This window comes from Gigantopelta aegis, chromosome 3, assembly GCF_016097555.1.
Source record: "Gigantopelta aegis isolate Gae_Host chromosome 3, Gae_host_genome, whole genome shotgun sequence".
Taxonomy (NCBI): Eukaryota; Metazoa; Mollusca; class Gastropoda; order Neomphalida; family Peltospiridae; genus Gigantopelta; species Gigantopelta aegis.
This window is the reverse complement of record NC_054701.1, coordinates 34,369,247-34,388,023: the sequence shown is the minus strand read 5'-3', so window position 1 is coordinate 34,388,023 and position 18,777 is coordinate 34,369,247. Positions and strand designations below refer to the sequence as shown.

General features: G+C 38.2%; 2 protein-coding genes across 2 annotated transcripts in view; one reads left to right on the top strand and one right to left on the bottom strand.

The window, feature by feature from the left end:
* LOC121367923 (cysteine-rich DPF motif domain-containing protein 1-like) overlaps positions 1-18,777 on the top strand; it is a 48,886-nt gene that overhangs the window by 7,993 nt on the left and 22,116 nt on the right. The window contains exon 3 of the mRNA XM_041492379.1: positions 2,226-2,309. Coding sequence (XP_041348313.1) covers positions 2,226-2,309 — 84 coding nt within the window. The remainder of the gene's footprint in view (positions 1-2,225; positions 2,310-18,777) is intronic.
* On the bottom strand, positions 5,811-18,141 carry LOC121367921 (angiopoietin-related protein 1-like). Its single transcript, XM_041492375.1, has 4 exons — positions 17,882-18,141; positions 12,869-12,948; positions 12,304-12,469; positions 5,811-6,845 (listed from the first exon to the last, which is right to left on the bottom strand). The coding sequence occupies exons 1-4, from the start codon at positions 18,060-18,062 to the stop codon at positions 6,457-6,459; spliced, it is 816 nt and encodes a 271-aa protein (XP_041348309.1). The 5' UTR covers positions 18,063-18,141; the 3' UTR covers positions 5,811-6,456.

Below are 18,777 nucleotides of genomic sequence, written 5' to 3'. Positions count from 1 at the left end.
TGTCATTAAACAAAACAAACTATTAATGGAGCAATTGTATTAGTAATGTCTACATGTGTGTTTAGTGATGTTCCAGTGATCGATTATAATCAAAGGTTTATCAGTTTGGCTCTATTGATGTGATGATTGATTATAAAAATCCATAATCGATTATGTGGGAAAATGTTAACTGAAATTGTTCCTCCAGTTTAGATAATGGACTTGATGTAAATATAACTGTTGAATTTTTATATTGATCATCACTTTACATTTGCGTTTACCATAGTTTGACACCCAATAGCCAATGTATTTTTCATGCTGGGGTGTCATTAAACATTCATTCATTCTTGATGTAAATATGTTGGTGTTGGTGTTTATTTCTTTTACATGTACGTAAAGATTTTTTGTTTTTTAAAATGGTTATTACATGTAACAATTAGTGATTTGTAGGGTCCATATCGGTGAACACAACAATAGGTGCATGGTTTTTATAACTCAAATCCTTCTTATGTTCATATAATTCTAACCGATAGTGTAATCGAAAGTTGGTGTAAACGGATTATAACTGGTGATCGATGATAAAATTCCAGTCAATTCCCCACATTACATGTATGTATACTACTCAAAAGAATTTAAGGGTCAAAAATTTATAACCAAATAAGTTTCAGAGTGTATTAGATTGATGATGTAAACTACACCAAAAATTTAATTTATTGTTCCATATTTACAAAAAACCACAAATAAACGTCACTGTATACAAGAAAGTCACATGACATGCTGTCAAAGTTGAAGGTTGTCAAACATGGATTTTACACATTAGAACATTCGTTTAATAGTGTGTGAATCCACCCCTGGCGCGAATACACTCGACACATCGTTGCCTCATGCTGTTGATCAGACGTCTGAAGAACTCTTGGGGAATGGCCTGCCACTCTGCCATAAGAAGTTGACCCAGATCATGAAGGTTGGCCGGAGGGGCATGGTTATCCCGAACTCTCCTGCCTAATTCATCCCAGGCGTGCTCTATTGGGGCCAAGTCAGGCGAATATGCTGGCCAATCCATCCTGGCAATACCTTGTTGTCTGAGAAAGTCCGTTACCACCCTGGCGTGGTGGGGTCTGGCATTGTCATCCTGCAGAACTGCCCCGCCGCCAATCTGCTGAAGGCCTGGGAGAACCAACGGCCGGATAATCTCATTCAGATAGCGGATTCCATTCAGATTGCCATCCACCACATAGAGGGGGTCCTGTGGTGGATAGAGATGTCGCCCCACACCATGACGCTGCCACCACCGAACCGGTGACGTTGTCTAACGTTAACGTCAGCGAAGCGCTCCCCAGGACGTCTGTAGACACGAACCCGACCGTCGTTGAACTGGAGACTAAACCTGGACTCATCAGTGAACATCACTTGACCCCACTGAACACGTTGCCACCGCAGATGAAGTGTGCACCAGTGACGTCTGGCCATTCTGTGACGTGGTAGGAGTGGTGGTCGAACAGCATGGCGACGGCAGCGTAGATTATTGGCTCTCAGACGATTGCGTATGGTTTGATCAGACACTCGAGTTCCAGTCGCAGTCCGCAGATTGTCACGTAATCGGCGTGCAGTGGTTGTGCGTTGACGTAGAGCCATATTGGTGATGTAGCGGTCCTCTCTATTTGTAGTGCTTCAGGGTCTTCCCGAATGTGGACGATATCGAACAGAATTCGTTGCTTGGTACCGTTGCCACAGTCGGCCAACGACACTCTGACTGACACCAAGTCTCAGAGCAACATTTCTTTGCGTATTGCCATCCTGAAGCCAAGCAATAGCCCTTCCTCGATCTTCAATATTCAGTTGACGTCGTACCATTGTCGAATTTGGAGTGTGCACCGTACACGAACGCAAGCTTCAATTATACGGAAATTCAGCATTGGGAACATGGAATACACATGCAAAGCGTGCAAATGAAGCGCTTTGTGAAAAAGCAAGTTATGGGCACTTAACAGACCTTTCGCTTTCACCCTAATTTACGTGCAAATGTAAGCATGTTTTCGCCATTAGAATTAGTCGACAGTGTCAATGACAGTGGATTTTAATTCATTTATGGGTTGCTTAGACCCACTTTCGTCAAAATGGAACAATACCATGCGTGACATTATGGTCTAGCTAATATAATTGACATTCAGAAAATAATGTCGAAAATATCGTCTGACCCTTAAATTCTTTTGAGTAGTATATGTGTGTCACTGTTCCATTTACAGGAATGCAGCTTGTTTTTCACCAAACGATTCTGTATCGACTGTGCCAAGCTACACATGAGTGAATTTCCTATTGAAATAAAACAGGTAAGAATGAGTAATGTTTGTTTAATGATAGGCCCCTTACCACAAATCTGTTTGTAACAGCAACTGTTCGATGTCAGTCATATTGAAATTGTGAAATGTAGTCTATATTGTGGTTATATCTGCTGATGTACTTTCAGTTTTTCTCTTGTCTCAATGAGTGCCCCGTGACTGGTGTATCAAAGGTCATGGTATACACTGTCCTATCTATGGAAAGAAGGATATTTAAATCCCTTGCTGCTAATGGAAAAATGTAGCAGGTTTCCTGTGAAGACCATAATTCAGAATTACCAAATGTTTGATATCTTATAGCTGATAAGTTAATTGATTAATCAAAAAGCTCTAGTGGTGTTGTTAAATAAAAAACCTTTAACTTTCTACTTCTTTCGTTTAGAAGGAAGAGACCATTTATATATACGTGTGTGTGCGTGTGCATTTGTGTGTGTGTGCATGCGTGCGTGTTTGTGTGCGTGTACATGTGTGTGTGCGTGCGTGCGTGTTTGTGTGTGTATGTGTTTGTGTTTGTTTGTGTGGTGTGTGTTTGTGTGTGTGTTTGTGTGTGCAGGGTGCAGAAAGTACTCGCCCACTCGCCAAATGCGAGAACAATTCTGACAGAGGAGTTGAAAAATGCAACTACCAGTCCGATGGGCGATCCGTCTTTTTTTGACTGACTGTAAATTTCATTTATTATTATTTTAATTTTTTACATTAAATCCGCGACTGCATCAGCCATGACAGAATTCCAAACCATTCAAACAAATGGTTCAGAATGATGACCAAATAGTTCAAAACACAATAATACATGTACCACATTACCAACAGTCCGGAAATGGGTTATAGCAAAAACAGAACCAAAATTTATGGCTATATATATGACTTATATAGAACCAAAAATTTAAAAAATGTATAGCTAAAACAGCATTAAAAGTTGTGAACGAAGATATCTTCAATAAAACAACAGCTCTATTAATTATGTATTATTTGGTAACACCGTTTTTCCCAATATATTGAATTGCCGTTATAGCTAAAAAAAGAATAATAAAAAAATAAAAATAAAAAGGTCCCATTTTCGCCAATACACTTACATGTAGGTGCCATTATAACCAAATCGGTTCCGTTTTGGCCAACAAAAAGGGTTCCGTTTTGATAGTGATTCCAATTTAGCCCCATTCCTGGAAACAGCAGTTAAAAGGTCAATAATTCCTAAAAAGTATTTGTTTACGTTCAGAGTATATTGTCGGTGTTTTTTTAATATATTGTTTGTTAAACACTTGTGGGATTCCACTTGAATTTTGTAAATCTATATGAAAATGTGTAAAGGTTAGTCTTTACCAGAATGTTTCAAAATTTATTGATTTTGTCAGTCAAGGTTTGGGGTTTGATTTTGTTCATTTGTTTAGGGGCGGGACGTAGCTCAGTGGTAAAGCGCTCGCTCGATGCGCGGTCGGTCTGGAATCGATCCCCGTCGGTGGGCCCATTAGGCTATTTCTCGTTCCAGCCAGTGCACCATGACTGCTATATCAAAGGCTGTGGTATGTGTTATCCTGTCTGTGGGATGGTGCATATAAAAGATCCCTTGCTGCTAATCGAAAAAGAGTAGCCCATGAAGTGGCGACAGCGGGTTTCCTCTCTCAATATCTGTGTGGTCCTTAACCATATGTCTGACGCCATATAACCGTAAATAAAATGTGTTGAGTGCATCGTTAAATAAACCATTTCTTTTTTGTTCATTTGCACGTGATGTTGATAATTTTCCAAGTGTCTTTAATAATGTTTTGTCATTATATATACATTATATATATATATATATTAATTGTTAAACATTAATATATTGTTCTATAGGCTGGTGGACTAGTAGAAATTCTGGCGGACTAGTCAATCTGTTTCATCTGGAAAAAAAATGTATGCAATTTTATTTCATCTAGTACCACTGTGTCAAGTAGCCTTGTGCTTGAAACATGTATGGGGTACCTGTTAAAAAAAGTACTCGAATTTTGTGCGGAACTAGGGTAGTCATAGATGCTACCCGTTATCTCAGAAATGAGCAGCTTGCCCCCCAATTTTTTCTGATTCACTTTAAGGGTGAGGGGTGGTAGTATTTATATCTGTGGCGTTCATGTCGATTGATATGCTGCAGGTAGGAGTTTTAGCCACATATGGTAGTATACACCCCGTGTGTGTGTGTGTGTGTGTGTACTGTAGAAACATGAACAGTTCACAGAAAATATCGTCTAGAGTGACTGCAACCAAAACCCTCATCCATAGTCCATGGTATGTGCTGTCCTTTCTGGATAAGTGCATATAAAAGATACCTTGCTACTAATGAAACAGTGTAGCAGATTTTCTTTAAGACTACAAGTTTAAAAATTACCAAATGCTTGACATCCAATAGTTCATGATAAATTTAAATCAATGTGCTCTAGTGGTGTCATTAAACAAAACAAACCTTAACCTTCATCCATAGTGTCAGGAAGTCTCACGTTACTTCTTTGTATTTTATACAGACTTTACGATGCTAATCATGACTGAAATTTGGTCAGCAACACAACATATTTCCTTGTTTCTTTTTGTCGGTATATATTTGACGCTTCCATCATGATAGGACAAAATTAAATTAATTATTTGTTGCGGAGCAGTGAGTTCATTAAGAAGTAAGAATGTGTGTACTATGGTATGGTAAACATTTTTTCTAATTATGCATTTTAAGATGTACTGCGTCTTCAGCACATAAGTATTTCTTTTGGGGTCCAAGCTTGACAAATAACAATGTTGTATAAATCAACAACAAATCACATGATCGATCTTTTATTGATCGATCGTAATTTTGTTTTGTCATACACAATTATTTTTAAGTAAAAGTATTTCATAAAATTCACTGCAGAGAAATATGTAAATATAATTTACACATATTGTTAATTAATAAAATAATAACTGTTAAATAATTTTAAAAAATCTGACTAACAGGTTTTCTTTTTATCACATTATCAGTAATTCACCCAAAATCAAAGGACAAATATGGCTTTCAGGTTTGTGGTAAAACAGGCAACAAAACAATTACCTTTTTCTTAAAAATGCAAATAGTGTCGAATATCATTTGTTGATCAAATAAATTCAATGGAACTCAGTATTTCAAATATTTTGTATTACTTTTTGTGATGCAACACCATTGATTTCGTTTTATTGAAGTACAACAATTGCTCAAAATTATGATACTGCTTTTTTATACTTTTTTTTTTTACTTGTCCATTAGATAACCACGGAGGTACATTATGCGTGTCCAGGTAAATTTTCACTTGTCAGGACAAACGGACAAGTGTTTATTTTGAATGCTGCATGTACCTCAGATATGTATTCTAGTGTACACTTGTAAGAGAAAAAAACAGCTGCTGTCAAATAAGACCAACTTTTTGGGTGTTTGCCATTAATGTACTAGTCATGGGGTACTGATGGGAAAATGTAAGACACAAAGTTTATTTTCTTCTCAAATGTTAAATCTACAACCAGTTTCAGTTAAATAGCAATTTTATTTGCATTTCATACATGTACATGTAACATGACAAGCAAGCAAATGGAAATGTCATCATTTTTAATGGTTACCAGGCTGCAAGTCAGATTTTGGATTGGAAGAGTAACTTGAGATATCAACCATACAACAGTTTTATGATTCTTGCAGAATCTTAAACATATCCACAAATCCAATGCCTGGTTACTGCACCAATGTATCTGTCTGTCTGTCATATTCAAGGCTAAATTTTACTTATTGCTTTACTAAGCACAAAATTACAAAGCATTGCAGAAAACAAAGATGAAATGTTATATATTATAAAAATGTTGGTTTCAAGGTGACACAATTCTGATGACAAATGACACACTGAGAAATGATATGTTTTTCTTAATATTAAAATGTACATGTATGTAACATAAGTAGCAAGTATAGCCAAACAATATCAAATAATGGCATGCAAGAATAAGAAAATTAATGCAGATCTATATGGTGAAATAATAAAAATATTCTTTAGAAAAATAATCAGTAGGTACCTTAGCTAATTAGGTTAATTCTTTGACTACTGAACCATAGTTTTACACTCAGATTTGAACGCTGTGTTGCAGTAAATTAATTAACTAGTGTTATTGTTATACCAGAGTTTGTTTAAAAATGAGAAACCTGCATGATAAAGTACCTAAGTGAATAATTGACACCACGCCAGTTGTCCCAGAATATTCCGTCGGGATAACCATAAGGAGGTGTGTACGGTCCGTTCATATAGTAGTGGCCATTCGGCAGTGACCGGGTGCAGTAGTTGTACCACCATCCGGTGCGATGGCGGCTAGCGCAGTTGTTGGGGTCTGGTCGGTCCTGTGAGGCAAATGGCATTCCATTGTTGTACGACAGGGCATCTCCGACTGTGCTTGTGGTTTTAAATCCTCCAATGTTCAAGACAAAGTTTTGGGCAGCGGCGTGTACGTAGAACATTTTGTAGTTGGCTATTCCATTGTATCCACTCCAGTCTGTCATTCTGACTTTGAGGACGGTGTTTCCTGCAATAAAACAATGGCAGTCTGAAAGTTGAGTACCGTACATTTTTCTACATGTATAATATTTATACTATAGATCCTGAAATTAATGCGTCCCTAAATTAATGTGAGTGGCGGTGGGCAGACTAAACTGTGACATGAAATTAATGCGAGTGGCCTCCCTATGAAATATTACTTCTCATATCTTCCTAAGATATGCCAACAAACTTGCAGCGAACTTGAACAGTAAAAACAAAGAAATGGTCAACCTCAGGATTATCATGCTAAAACCAATTCACGTGTGATGTACAGTGTCGGCTTTTGTTGAACTATTGGACAGTTATAAGTCTGTCTTGCCTACGATGAAATGTGCTCCAGTTGTTTTATAAATGTATTAGAATTTTAATCTTTGTTTGTTTTAATAGCATGTGACACATAGCTTGCTGAAGAAAACAGAAATAAATGTGTCATATTATCAATGCGAATAACACAACTCACATTTTTAGCATTAATATTATGGTAGCGTTATTTTCAGGACCTACAGTATTCAAAGAATATTTTGTTCAATATCATGTTGAGATTCACTACGCAAGCTTCAGAGATTGCTGCACAATTTTGAAACATTAAACAGTAGTTTTGAATTTAAAATGTTCCCTGATATTTCCTACTACATTGAATAAACCACAACCAGCTATAATTAGATATTAGGAAAAACCAATAGTCAGATAACCTTCTCTGGTGGATAGTTTACGGACTATATCTAGATCTATATGAAAGACAATTGATCATGACCACTACAGGCCCTCAAATTATACGGAAAACAATTGTTTCCAGTACAATGTCAGAAAAATCACTGAACCACAAGTTTGTTTCCCATGATTATTATGTCAAGTATAACTAGTCAAGGAAAATGATATATACTCTTCAAAAGAAGAAACGCAAAACCACATTGTCGTAACATTTGGAGAATTGATTTAATTATTGAATGGTGAGTCCGATAATTACCAAATGTTGCAGGATTGTTCACAATTCACTCTAGTCCATTGTGAGTAAGTGATAGGACACACCACCAAGGTCAAGGTCATCTGGTGTCAATACCGGGTGTGGCCTCCGCGTGTGTTGACAACTGCCTGGCACCGCCTGCCCATTGAAGCAACCAGAGTACGGATGACGTCCCGGGGGATGGTGGCCCACTCGGCCTGCAAGGCTGCTGCCAGCTCGGGCAGGGTCTGGGGCTGTGGTTGTCGCTGTCGGAGGCGTCGGTCCAACTCGTCCCATAGATGCTCAATTGGGTTCAAATCCGGTGATATCGATGGCCAAGGAAGGACATTAATGTTGTTGTTCTGTAGAAAAGCCGTTGTGAGACGTGCTGTGTGAGGCCTGGCGTTGTCATGTTGGAACACTGCGTTGGCCATAACTGGAACGATGTGTGGCCGGAGGATCTGGTCAATGTAGCCCTGTGCATTCAGGTTGCCCTGCACGTGGACCAGGTCAGTTCTGCCAGTGTGTTAGATGGCTGCCCACACCATGACACTACCCCCGCCGAATCTGTCCACTTCCTGCACGCAGTTTGCCACATAACGTTCACCACAACGCCTATACACGCGACATCTTCCATCATGACGTCGGAGCAGAAATCGGGACTCGTCACTGAACCACACCTGTCTCCATCGCAGTTGAGGCCATTGTCGATGAATCTGGCACCACTGCAGTCGGAGTCGACGGTGTTGTGGTGTTAAGATGACACCTCGAACTGGACGTCTGGCACGAATTCCTACCTCACGTAGGCGGTTCCGTACGGTCTGGTCGGATATCCTGCGCAAACCTGGTATTGCTGCGGCTTTGGAGGTGGCAGTAGTCAATCGTTCCCGAAGGTGGCGTACCCGGATGTAGCGGTCCTGCCCGGGGGTAGTGACCCGTGGTCGACCGGATCTAGGGAGGTCACGTGTTGATCCATGTTGCTGGTAACGGTCCCACAGTCTGGAGATGGTGCTTGGGGACACATGGAATGCCCTGGATTCGCCTGCGTCTAGTCGGCCGATGGCATTGTTTCTCTGTGGTTCACTGAGATGTGGCATGTCCTGGATTGTCAACTGTCGGCCAGATACAGAGGCCAGGCAAGCGAACACCCTGCACTTTTATACTGTCGGTGTTCATGTTGCACGTGCAGACAACGCACGTGCAGTGGTGACATGGTTTGCACGTGGCTGCGTTTTTGCGAATATTCACATTTTGGAACTTTATTGTACAGTAGCTGCGTTTTATCGAATGTAACCGTGGGAATGTGTTTGGAACATGCAATGACCTTATATTCACAAAGCATGAACCGGTAGGAAACATAAAATCGGAGTTATAACCCATTTGTACCCTTTTGCGTTTCTTTTTTTGAAGAGTATATATAGAGGGTAGGAATGTGAACTTTAATGCAGAGCTTAACCAAACGTAATACCTACATGTATACTGAACAAAATAAGAAACTTCCGCTAACTTTGCTTGAACATAACTTGATGAAAACAAACCGGGGTAATAGTTGTTATATATGCGTTTAAAGAGTGTTCCATGATGCATTGTTTGGTGCAAAAATCATGGCCATAGGTTAACAGAAACTGGGAGAAATTTTGACCAAATGTGGTAGGGGTTAAAAAACAACAACACCCACTTAATAACGGGTATGACCACCTCTTGAATTGACCACTGCAGTGCATCGCAGGCGCATAGAATTGACTAAAGTGTTGATTTCTGCCTGTGGAATATTGTTCCATTCCTGAATGAGCGCTTGACGAAGTTCGTTGACGTTAGCGGGTCGGTTGGGACGACGTCTCAATCGCCTGTCCAGACTATCCCAGACATGCTCGATGGGGTTGAGATCAGGACTTTTAGCGGGCCAGTCATCAATGAAATCAATGTTATTTGTCCTAAGAAAATTTACAGTGTCTCTAGCTGTATGAGAGGTGGCATTATCATGCTGAAAAATCGAGATGTTGGCGTTGTTATGGAACAGAGGAATGACGTGATGAGCGAGAATGTCATCGCTGTAACGTTGAACATTTAAATTGCCATCAATGACGACTAGTGGTGAACGATAACCATGGGCAATGGCTGCCCAGACCATGACAGAACCACCACCCCCGAAACGATCTCGTTCAAGAATGCAACAGTCAGCATAGCGTTCAGTTCTCCTATGGTAGACACGCACCCTGCTATATCACCACGTTGTAAAGAAAATTTGGATTCATCCGAAAAAGGAACGGTATTCCAGCGTCGCTGTATCCAACGAGTGTGTACACGTGCCCAATTAAGACGATTTAGACGATGACATTGTGTTAAAACGCATCTGACGTAAGGACGTCGTGCATGTAAACTGTTCTCCCGCAGATGATTAAAAACAGTTTACCCACTGATTCGGTTATTATGAAGCCCAGGTGTGTTAGCAGCAGTAGCAGTGGCAGTTTGGAATCGATTGCGCAAATGTGTGTTCATGATATAGCAGTCTTGACCACGCGTTGTAACACGCGGACGTCCACGACGTGGCAAGTCATTGGTGCTTCCTGTCGTTCGAAATCTTATGCGAAGATTTCGTATCGCTCGACCAGAACTCCCAACATGCCTTGCAACATCTTCTGTCGACATGCCAGCTTCAAGCATGCCAATCGCCCGTTCACGTAAATTATTGGGTATTCTTGGCATACTAAAAATGCTACAACGTAAAAAAACTTTAATTTTTTTACAAATTTTGAAGCGTTTTCGTTCACTTGACAACAATGTCAGTAAGACAAGTAAAACAAATTGACCGAATACTACACGGGACATGTCGAACCATGCATGCACGTGCAAATTGAATTTCACATTGTCGACGATTAACAGTGCAAAAATAATCGATAAAATTCATGAATCCTGATAATACAGGTCAAGGCTAATACTACCTATATAATTTCATTACACAATGAATTCTTTAACACAACAAATACTATATGTACAAATCGGAAGTTTCTTTTTTTGTTCAGTATATATCTCGCCTGTTTACTTTGTTACTTTAAGCTGGTTTTATTTAACAACACCACTAGAGCACACTGATACTTTAAGAATTTAATAACTTTGCAAATTAGATGTAAATTAGTTGAGGTCTCGGCACTAGGTTTATTGACCTGGCGAGCATAATACATTATTTTTATTTCTAATATATGATATTGACGATACCGAAATACACGAGGGTAATAATCTCTTTATCATATAAGCTCAAGCTTAATACAACATGTTTTTGTAAACTGTACACGCAACTTTAATTCCAGTCCGCCATTACTAGATATTCAAATGACGTAAGAATATGTGGCGCAGTGTATTTTTTAATGGAAATGACGTCAAACTCGAATGACGTCATTTTGGATGTCCTTACATCAAAATAAAGTTATGCCTAACGTTTTTTGTTTTCTGAACGCTGGACAGCTTTCAGTGTCAAATTGCCATTGAAATGTTTTTATTTGATGACTATGAATGCATACGTCAATCATGGAGTGTCACCCAAGTACGTTTGCTTAAATGTCAATAAACCTAATGCTGAGACCTCAACTAATTTACATCTAATTTGCAAAGTTATTAAATTCTTAATTAAAGTATGTGATCTGAAAAATATCACATACTTTGATTGCACTGAAAATGTAAGATATTATATGATAAATATAATTATTTTTTAAAAACAGTTTCCAATGGGTTCCCTTGATTACAAGACACAGAACCGAAAAAAGTGTTTCCCTTGAAATTTGAAATCCTATGGCTTGCAACATGAAGGATGTTTACATACTGGTACTGTGTTAGCTGATTGCTAATGAAAAATGACCAAATCTTTAACATCCTATAGCCGATGATTAATAAATCAGTGTGCTCTAGTGGTGTTGTTAAATAAATCCAGCTTTAATAAACTTTAAACAAAGTGAACAGGTGAGATATACATGTAGGTATTACGTTTTGTTTAGCTCTGCATTAAAGTTCACATTCATGTCCAATTCTCAAAACTATGTCTTAGACCAATGAAACTTGGTTTATTGTTGCACCTATTGATGTTCATTGAGATGAATATCTATGGATGCACCTGTCATTGACGTCAAATAAAATATGTTTATGCTATAGTCCGTCCTATAATTCTATTAAAATGTTTTTTTTTGTAAATAATTTCAGTTTGATTTGGCATAAGACAAAAAGTAAAAGTGTTTTGGAAATAATAAAAACATACTATTTTTGTGTGCAATTTAGAAAACAAGAAAAGTAAAAATGTTTTTGAAATAAAAACATACTATTTTTGTGTGCAGTTTAGAAAACAGTCGGCTCAGAAATAAATAACTTCTAGTAAATTCCATAGTATGAAAAAAGGCCTTCCCTGTGGGACGGACTATAGGTGTGAATTTTAATTCTGTTGAATTTTGTTATTGTAATTAATTTCCCCATTCAAATATTGTTCAAGTAAAGCAACATTCTTTTCTTTTCTCACCTTGCACTGAAAGATGGTTCATGACGGTAAGTCCTGCCCAGTAGTCGGCTGCTGGATGGCCAAATCCACTCACATAGTAGCTGTAGTAAGTATCGAAATTGAAGGTCGAGGTCACTCGTTGCTGTATGGCTGTGTAGGCATTGGTTGGTGTAAACTCACAGTGAGCCTGTAATCGGTGGATGTCATGGATATAGTCATTGTACAGCAAGCAAATTCAGAAAATTGCCTTAACAAATATGTATGTTGAGGGAGAAGATTGCTTAAGCTAAGATATTTTTTGCCTGAACTGAAAAAATGCTGGCTCGAATAGTATATTTAAAAGTGTAGGGGTAGGGGGAGTGGCACTGTAAATTTGATGGTCAGAGGGATGAAAATATATGTATATGAGAGCCCAAATCTGTTGGGTGTGGGGGGTGGGGTTTGGAGGCATGCTTTTCAGGTTTTTAAAATATGGCATTTCCAGCGTTCTGAACAGAGTAACAGGGAAGGGGGGGGGGGGGGGGGGGCATGGTGTAAAACATGTATTAACTGGATATATTATGTATAATGGTGGAGCTGAACTTACCTTAAATGCAAAAGATTGGTTAATGTTTATCTTGTAGATGCCTGATATGTTATAGCCTGAATTCTTGAGATGGAAACAATCTGAATTTAAAAAAAGAGAAGTTAATAGGGAAGAAAGGTAAATTGTAATGGATAACGTAGAACTAAAAGACACTTACACAACCAATTTACTATTGAATGTAGTGGCTCTGAGAATGCATACAGTGAATTCTGTCTAAACTTTGTATCTGAGTAATCTGGATATCTGTGTAAACCAGCAAAATCACAGTCCCATTCTGTGACAATAGCTTGATTGAAATCTGCATGCCACTGTGTGCCATACACAGGGTTCAAACTTAATGACGGCATGCACCGGCGGCAGTTGCTGTTGTTGAGATATAAATTGCCGTAGGTAGAGAGCATCACTGACGTCACTTTTGTGCCATCAGTAAAGCTCCTAACCAATGGCAAAATACATGTATATACACCTGGGCCCGGTTGTTCGAAACCTGAGTTAGCGTTAACCCTGGGTTAAGTGCCTAACCCAGAGTTAAATTTAATCACTGATTGAAAAATGCGTTGTTAGAACGTTGGTTAGCGCTAACCATGAGTTAAATATACCCTAACCCTGGGTTAAAGTTAAAGCAGCTGTGACCTGCGGTTAAATGTCTAACCAGTGATTAAGAGTGGCGAATTTGATTCCATTTGTATGTTTAGATGCGTTTTAAATGTAAAACTGTCATGAAATAGAGTATCGGCATGTAATGCATGTAATGATTAATTTACAGTTAACTAGTAATTATCAGCACGGCAGTTTTGTCGGTGTATATCGAAGGGCTTTTGACTTAGTAGCACCTGTCGTAATGGGCAATCTCTCATTCCAGCTTATTAAAATCTGCATTACATATATACGTGTACTAATATATAAATATTATACATTTTATTTAAAGTAAGGACCAAAATATAATTTGATTTGTTTTTCTACGTGACATTAAACTTATTTTACCTAGTTGTATAATACACATAGTGTGTTTCATGTTTGTTTATTCTTATTGTCGTTCAAGAACAGATACACCAAACCCCAAGTGGAGGCGAACAGAACTTTGTTTTGTTGGGCTAACTGGTAATGTGTTTGGGTCGAACTGGTATGGGGCGAACTAACTTGGGGGTGAAATATCAGACATTCCTAGCTCAAGGTCAGCCTTTTTTACACACAATATCAAACATTTCACTTAAGGTCCATTTTCACCAAACGATATAATTTCCTAAATTATTGCAGCTTTTTAATTACAGCCATATGTTTTCATAACTATTAAACACACAAACAAAAAGCAATTTTACACTGAAAGATTTTGAGCCTTTTAAAAATTGAAATATCTAGATTAGTTTATTATTATTATTGTAGGAACATGTAAAGTGATGTCATTCGAATACTGACGTCATTGAAATTAAAACACGTGTGAACGATGGGACATAGCTTTCTAGGTAATCTTCACCCCCTGTCAAAACAATTGTCTGTTCCACATTGATCAGACAAGGACACTTAGTATATTTATATTTTTTCATAATGTATAGAAAAGCTTAAATGATGAAAGCTAAAAACTATACAAGCTGTTAAATATGACATATAAAATATTACAGTAATATGTGATTTATTTATTGTGTGCGAAACCAAAACGATGATGCCGCAATGTCCTGTCATCAACTCTAGTAATATAATGTGGCATGTTTTTGCAACTGCCTTCTCCCGCTAGTTTTTGTCTTATTGTTTTCACTAATTGTCTCAATATTTTACGCATCATAATCTACAGTTATCTAACATTATCAGCAAATCGTATTGCTCACCTTTCCTGTTTATTGCTGTTCATTTTTGAAAATTACAGAAGCACTAGCAGTACGGGAAGTACATTTACTTTACACTGATTGGTTAACTGCACTTAACCCTGAGTTATTGAAGACTAACCCTGGGTTAGTGAAAACTAATCCTGAGTTTACTAACCCAGAGTTAAAAGTGTGTTTCAGCAACGGTTTTTTAACCAGTGATTAGCCAACCCTGGGTTAAGGAATTTAACTCATAGTTAGTGTTAATCAGTGATTAAGTTAACCCAGGCTTCGAACAACCGGGCCCTGGTGTATATTAACTGCCAATATTTAACATTTGCACGTTTGAAATGTCTACATACAGCAAAATAACCTTTCAGTCATGTTTATTTGCTGCAAATGTCACTTTAAAAAAAAATTGCCATAGGCAAACTCAAAATTGCCTTCGCTGGGCCGTTTCACCCATGGCAGTTCTTTTAAAAATTGCTGTGGGAGACAAATTCTTAAGTTCGAGACCTGCGTACATACAGTGACACCCCTCTAAACCGGACATCCATGGGACCAAGTAAAATGTCTGGTTTTCAGAGGTGTCCGGTTTTCAGGGGTCTGCATTTACGTAACTACCTTCCCTTCCCCATTAAATAGTTCAGCTTATCGTTTATTTCTGCCAACGTTACTTTAGTTTACTCTTTATTTTCCTTAAAAGAGCAACAAATTCACACGATAGGAAGACAGTGAATAAAATTCATTGTTATTTTTGTCGATCTTTGAAGCAAATCATGTTACATGTTTGTGAAGGAATATATAGACCGTAAATCACCTTCATGACTTAAAACATCTAACCCAAACCCGAACTCGGCTTATCGTAACCAATACAATATTTGTGTAAATTAAATATCTACGCTGGCGATGGGTCTTTTGTTAATTGTTTATTGGCATGTTGCCAACCTTGCCTACTTTGTGGCGTGTAACAGTGATCACATTGGTAACCTGAGCATGTGCACATTATGTGTTCGCAGACAGGTAATCCGGCTGGACTGACATTGGGAGCAATTAGTGGCGCCACATTGACTGGTAGCGGTTTGGTCATTTGGTTTTCATGGGGACGATTTAAACTAAATTGACACATTGGGACCGAATTGTTTGTCCGGTGTTCAATTTAGAGGGTTTTCCGGTTTAGAGGGGTACAATTTAGTGCTAAAAGTGGCGTAAATCACGGTTTTGAGGGGATTCCAGTTTAGAGGGGGTCCAGTGTTGAGGGGTTTCACTGTATACAAGTACATACATGTACAAGTATATTTTATCACTTCCCTAAATTTAAATCTGGTTTAGAAAGAGTTCACTATATCTTCAAGGAGCTAGTGTCAAAACTGTTTTATCAAGTGCAGAACAAACATTATTATTTGCACTTGTTTAAAAGATTTCAGTTTTATCAATTATGTAAAGTAATTTTGAAAATGTAAATTCTTATATTAAACTGTTTTTCTGAACTATGTTTATGAATAGATGTGACAAAAGGAAGGGTCTGACATTATTATATTTTAACCTTTAGTACACAGAAGTGATCCATATATATATGTTATTTATAATAAACTTCAACTCGTATTATGTATTTTTGTTTATTTTGTTAGAAACCATTCTGATAATCGATTGATGCTGCTGTAAATAATATAATAATATTATGTGTAGTGATACAGAGTCCTGGGCTCGGTAACACAAAGCAATCATAACACTTACGTCAGGTGTACACCATACATAACGTGTGGCATACATCTGACGTAAGTGTTACGAGTGCTTTATGTTACCTGGCCTTGTAAATTAATTCAAGATCCACTCTTTAGGCATGCAAATTAGGTGTGTGGTTTGGCAGCATGCCAACAGTGGCATTCATTGAGCCACCTGAACATGCTACACCAGGTAATCTGGACAAAGCATAAAGATTTTCAAAATCATAATATTCCTGTATAAGACAGTTTGTTTGTTTTGTTTAACGACACCACTGGAGCACATTGATTAATTAATCATCGGCTATTGGATGTCAAACATTTGGTAATTCTGACTCATAGTCATCAGAGGAAACCTGCTACATTTTTTCTAATGCAGCAAGGGATCTTGTATAAGACAGAGACAAAAAGTTGTTTTAACAATATCACGACTAGTCCTATGAGTGAGTATCAGCTAGGTGTTTCTTCATTAGCAGGACTACAACTTTCCAGGATGAATCATATCATCATTCCTGTACTTCGTCTATACGAGGGACGGGACGTAGCTCAGTGGTACAGCGCTCGCCTGATGTGCGATTGATCTGGGATCGATTCCCGTTGGTGGGCCCATTGGGCTATTTCTCGCTCCAGCCAGTGCTCCACAACTGGTGTAGCAAAGGCCGTGGTATGTACTACCCTGTCTGTGGGATAGTGCATATAAAAGATCCCTTGCTGCTAATTGAAAAGAGTAGCCGATGAATTTGCGACAGCCGGTTTCCTCTCTCATTATCTGTGTGTGGTATTTAACCATATGTCCGACGCCATACAACCATAAATAAAATGTGTTGAGTGCATCGTTAAATAAAACATTTCTTTCCTTCGTCTATAGGAGGACTGCCACTTTCAAGACTGGTTAGGCCAAAAAACAAAAATAGTTGTGGTTCCAATTACCCGATCATCCCTAGAAAGGCCCTGCGGTCCCAACTTTTTAAAACAAAATCACCAAAAAATTTTTTATTAAAAATTGCCAACCAACCAAGTCTAAAGCAGATTTGTTTGTTTGTTTAACATTTGCACAATATTTATTTGAGAATTAAATGGCAATCAGGTTTGAAATTTATTACAGTGGTATTCTAAAATTCTAGAAAATACCGAAACAGAAAGTAGAAATTTCTAGAATATGTTTGTATAGCCTTTGTACTGTTATACTCTGAAAGCCAATTCAGTGTTACAGAGCGTACTACAAAGAGACAAAAAGTATAACACTCCTACAAAGAGTATCACTTTTTGCAATTCTATAAATATAAATATAAAATATTTCAGTCTTTAAAAAAAATTAAGTTTATAACAATGCCTAAATAATTTGCCTAAAACTTTTATCTTTTTTTAAATTGAGCCTACTTACCTATCCTTAATTTTCTGGCTTATATAATCAGATGATTTGGGAGATTAAAAATGTGGGCTCTTTACGCGGGTGGTTGATAAAACAGGTTTGACTATAATTCATTTACCTTTGTAGAGGATTTTGTCCCCTTTGTTGAGTATCTTCACTGGAGGCTGAGACTTCAAGTACTTTTCATGTTGTCTCTCCCAGTCTTTCAGGCCCCATTTATGATCGGCATACACACTACGCTGTGCATCGACATACTGTGTCACTGCACACACAGCTGCCAGCAAATACAATACAAACATTTTTAATTGGGAAAACTACAAGTGTCACCCAGCAGATATAAAATCTAACCAGGAAATGTATATACCAAACCAATGTCCACAAGGTTATAATCTAGCTGAGTTTAAGGAACAGTTCATTTTATGGAGTAGGTGAATATAGTTGTTTAGTAGCCTGTGCTTTCAGTACTTGTTATTTACTGTGTGCATGCGATTTGGCAGCTAGTAGATAAGAGAGTAAACCTGTATCATAAATGGGACTGTCTCGGGTTGTTTTGACAATATTTGAATTACGTGGTCAAAAGATCATGCATGCATCCCTATTGTGGGAGGGTGGTTCCACTACACCTTAATCTAAATAACCGGATACCGGTCCCGTGCCACGGCAAGGGACCGCGTGGTCTGGGTAACCAGAGCTTAATGTTTAGCAACCCTCATGTGACACTCATTAAAAACTTATTGTGCAAACAGCCACATAATAACGAACTTGTGAAATATGTATTTGTGCATGATGTTGATGCATCATTCCAGTAACTCCCCATTTTATAGTCGCCTACCGGTCCAACAGGTTTCGTCTCCATCCATCAGTCTGTCTGTCTTTCTGTCTGTGTCGGTCGGTCTGTCAGTCTGTCTGTCCGTCCATCCCAAATATAGTTTTCCAGACTTTTTTCACAATGCCTCAAAATACTAAAGTGGACCCATTGGGATATTTCTCGCTCCAGCCAGTGCTCCACAACTG

Coding starts and splice junctions, on each gene's coding strand:
- LOC121367921 (XM_041492375.1), bottom strand. CDS start 18,062: ATGTTTGTATTGTATTTGCTGGCAGCTGTGTGTGCAGTGACACAGTAT. Junction 12,949..17,881: donor GGACAAAATCCTCTACAAAG/GTAAATGAATTA, acceptor TTTTAAATTCAG/ATTGTTTCCATCTCAAGAAT. Junction 6,846..12,303: donor GAACCATCTTTCAGTGCAAG/GTGAGAAAAGAA, acceptor GTTTTATTGCAG/GAAACACCGTCCTCAAAGTC.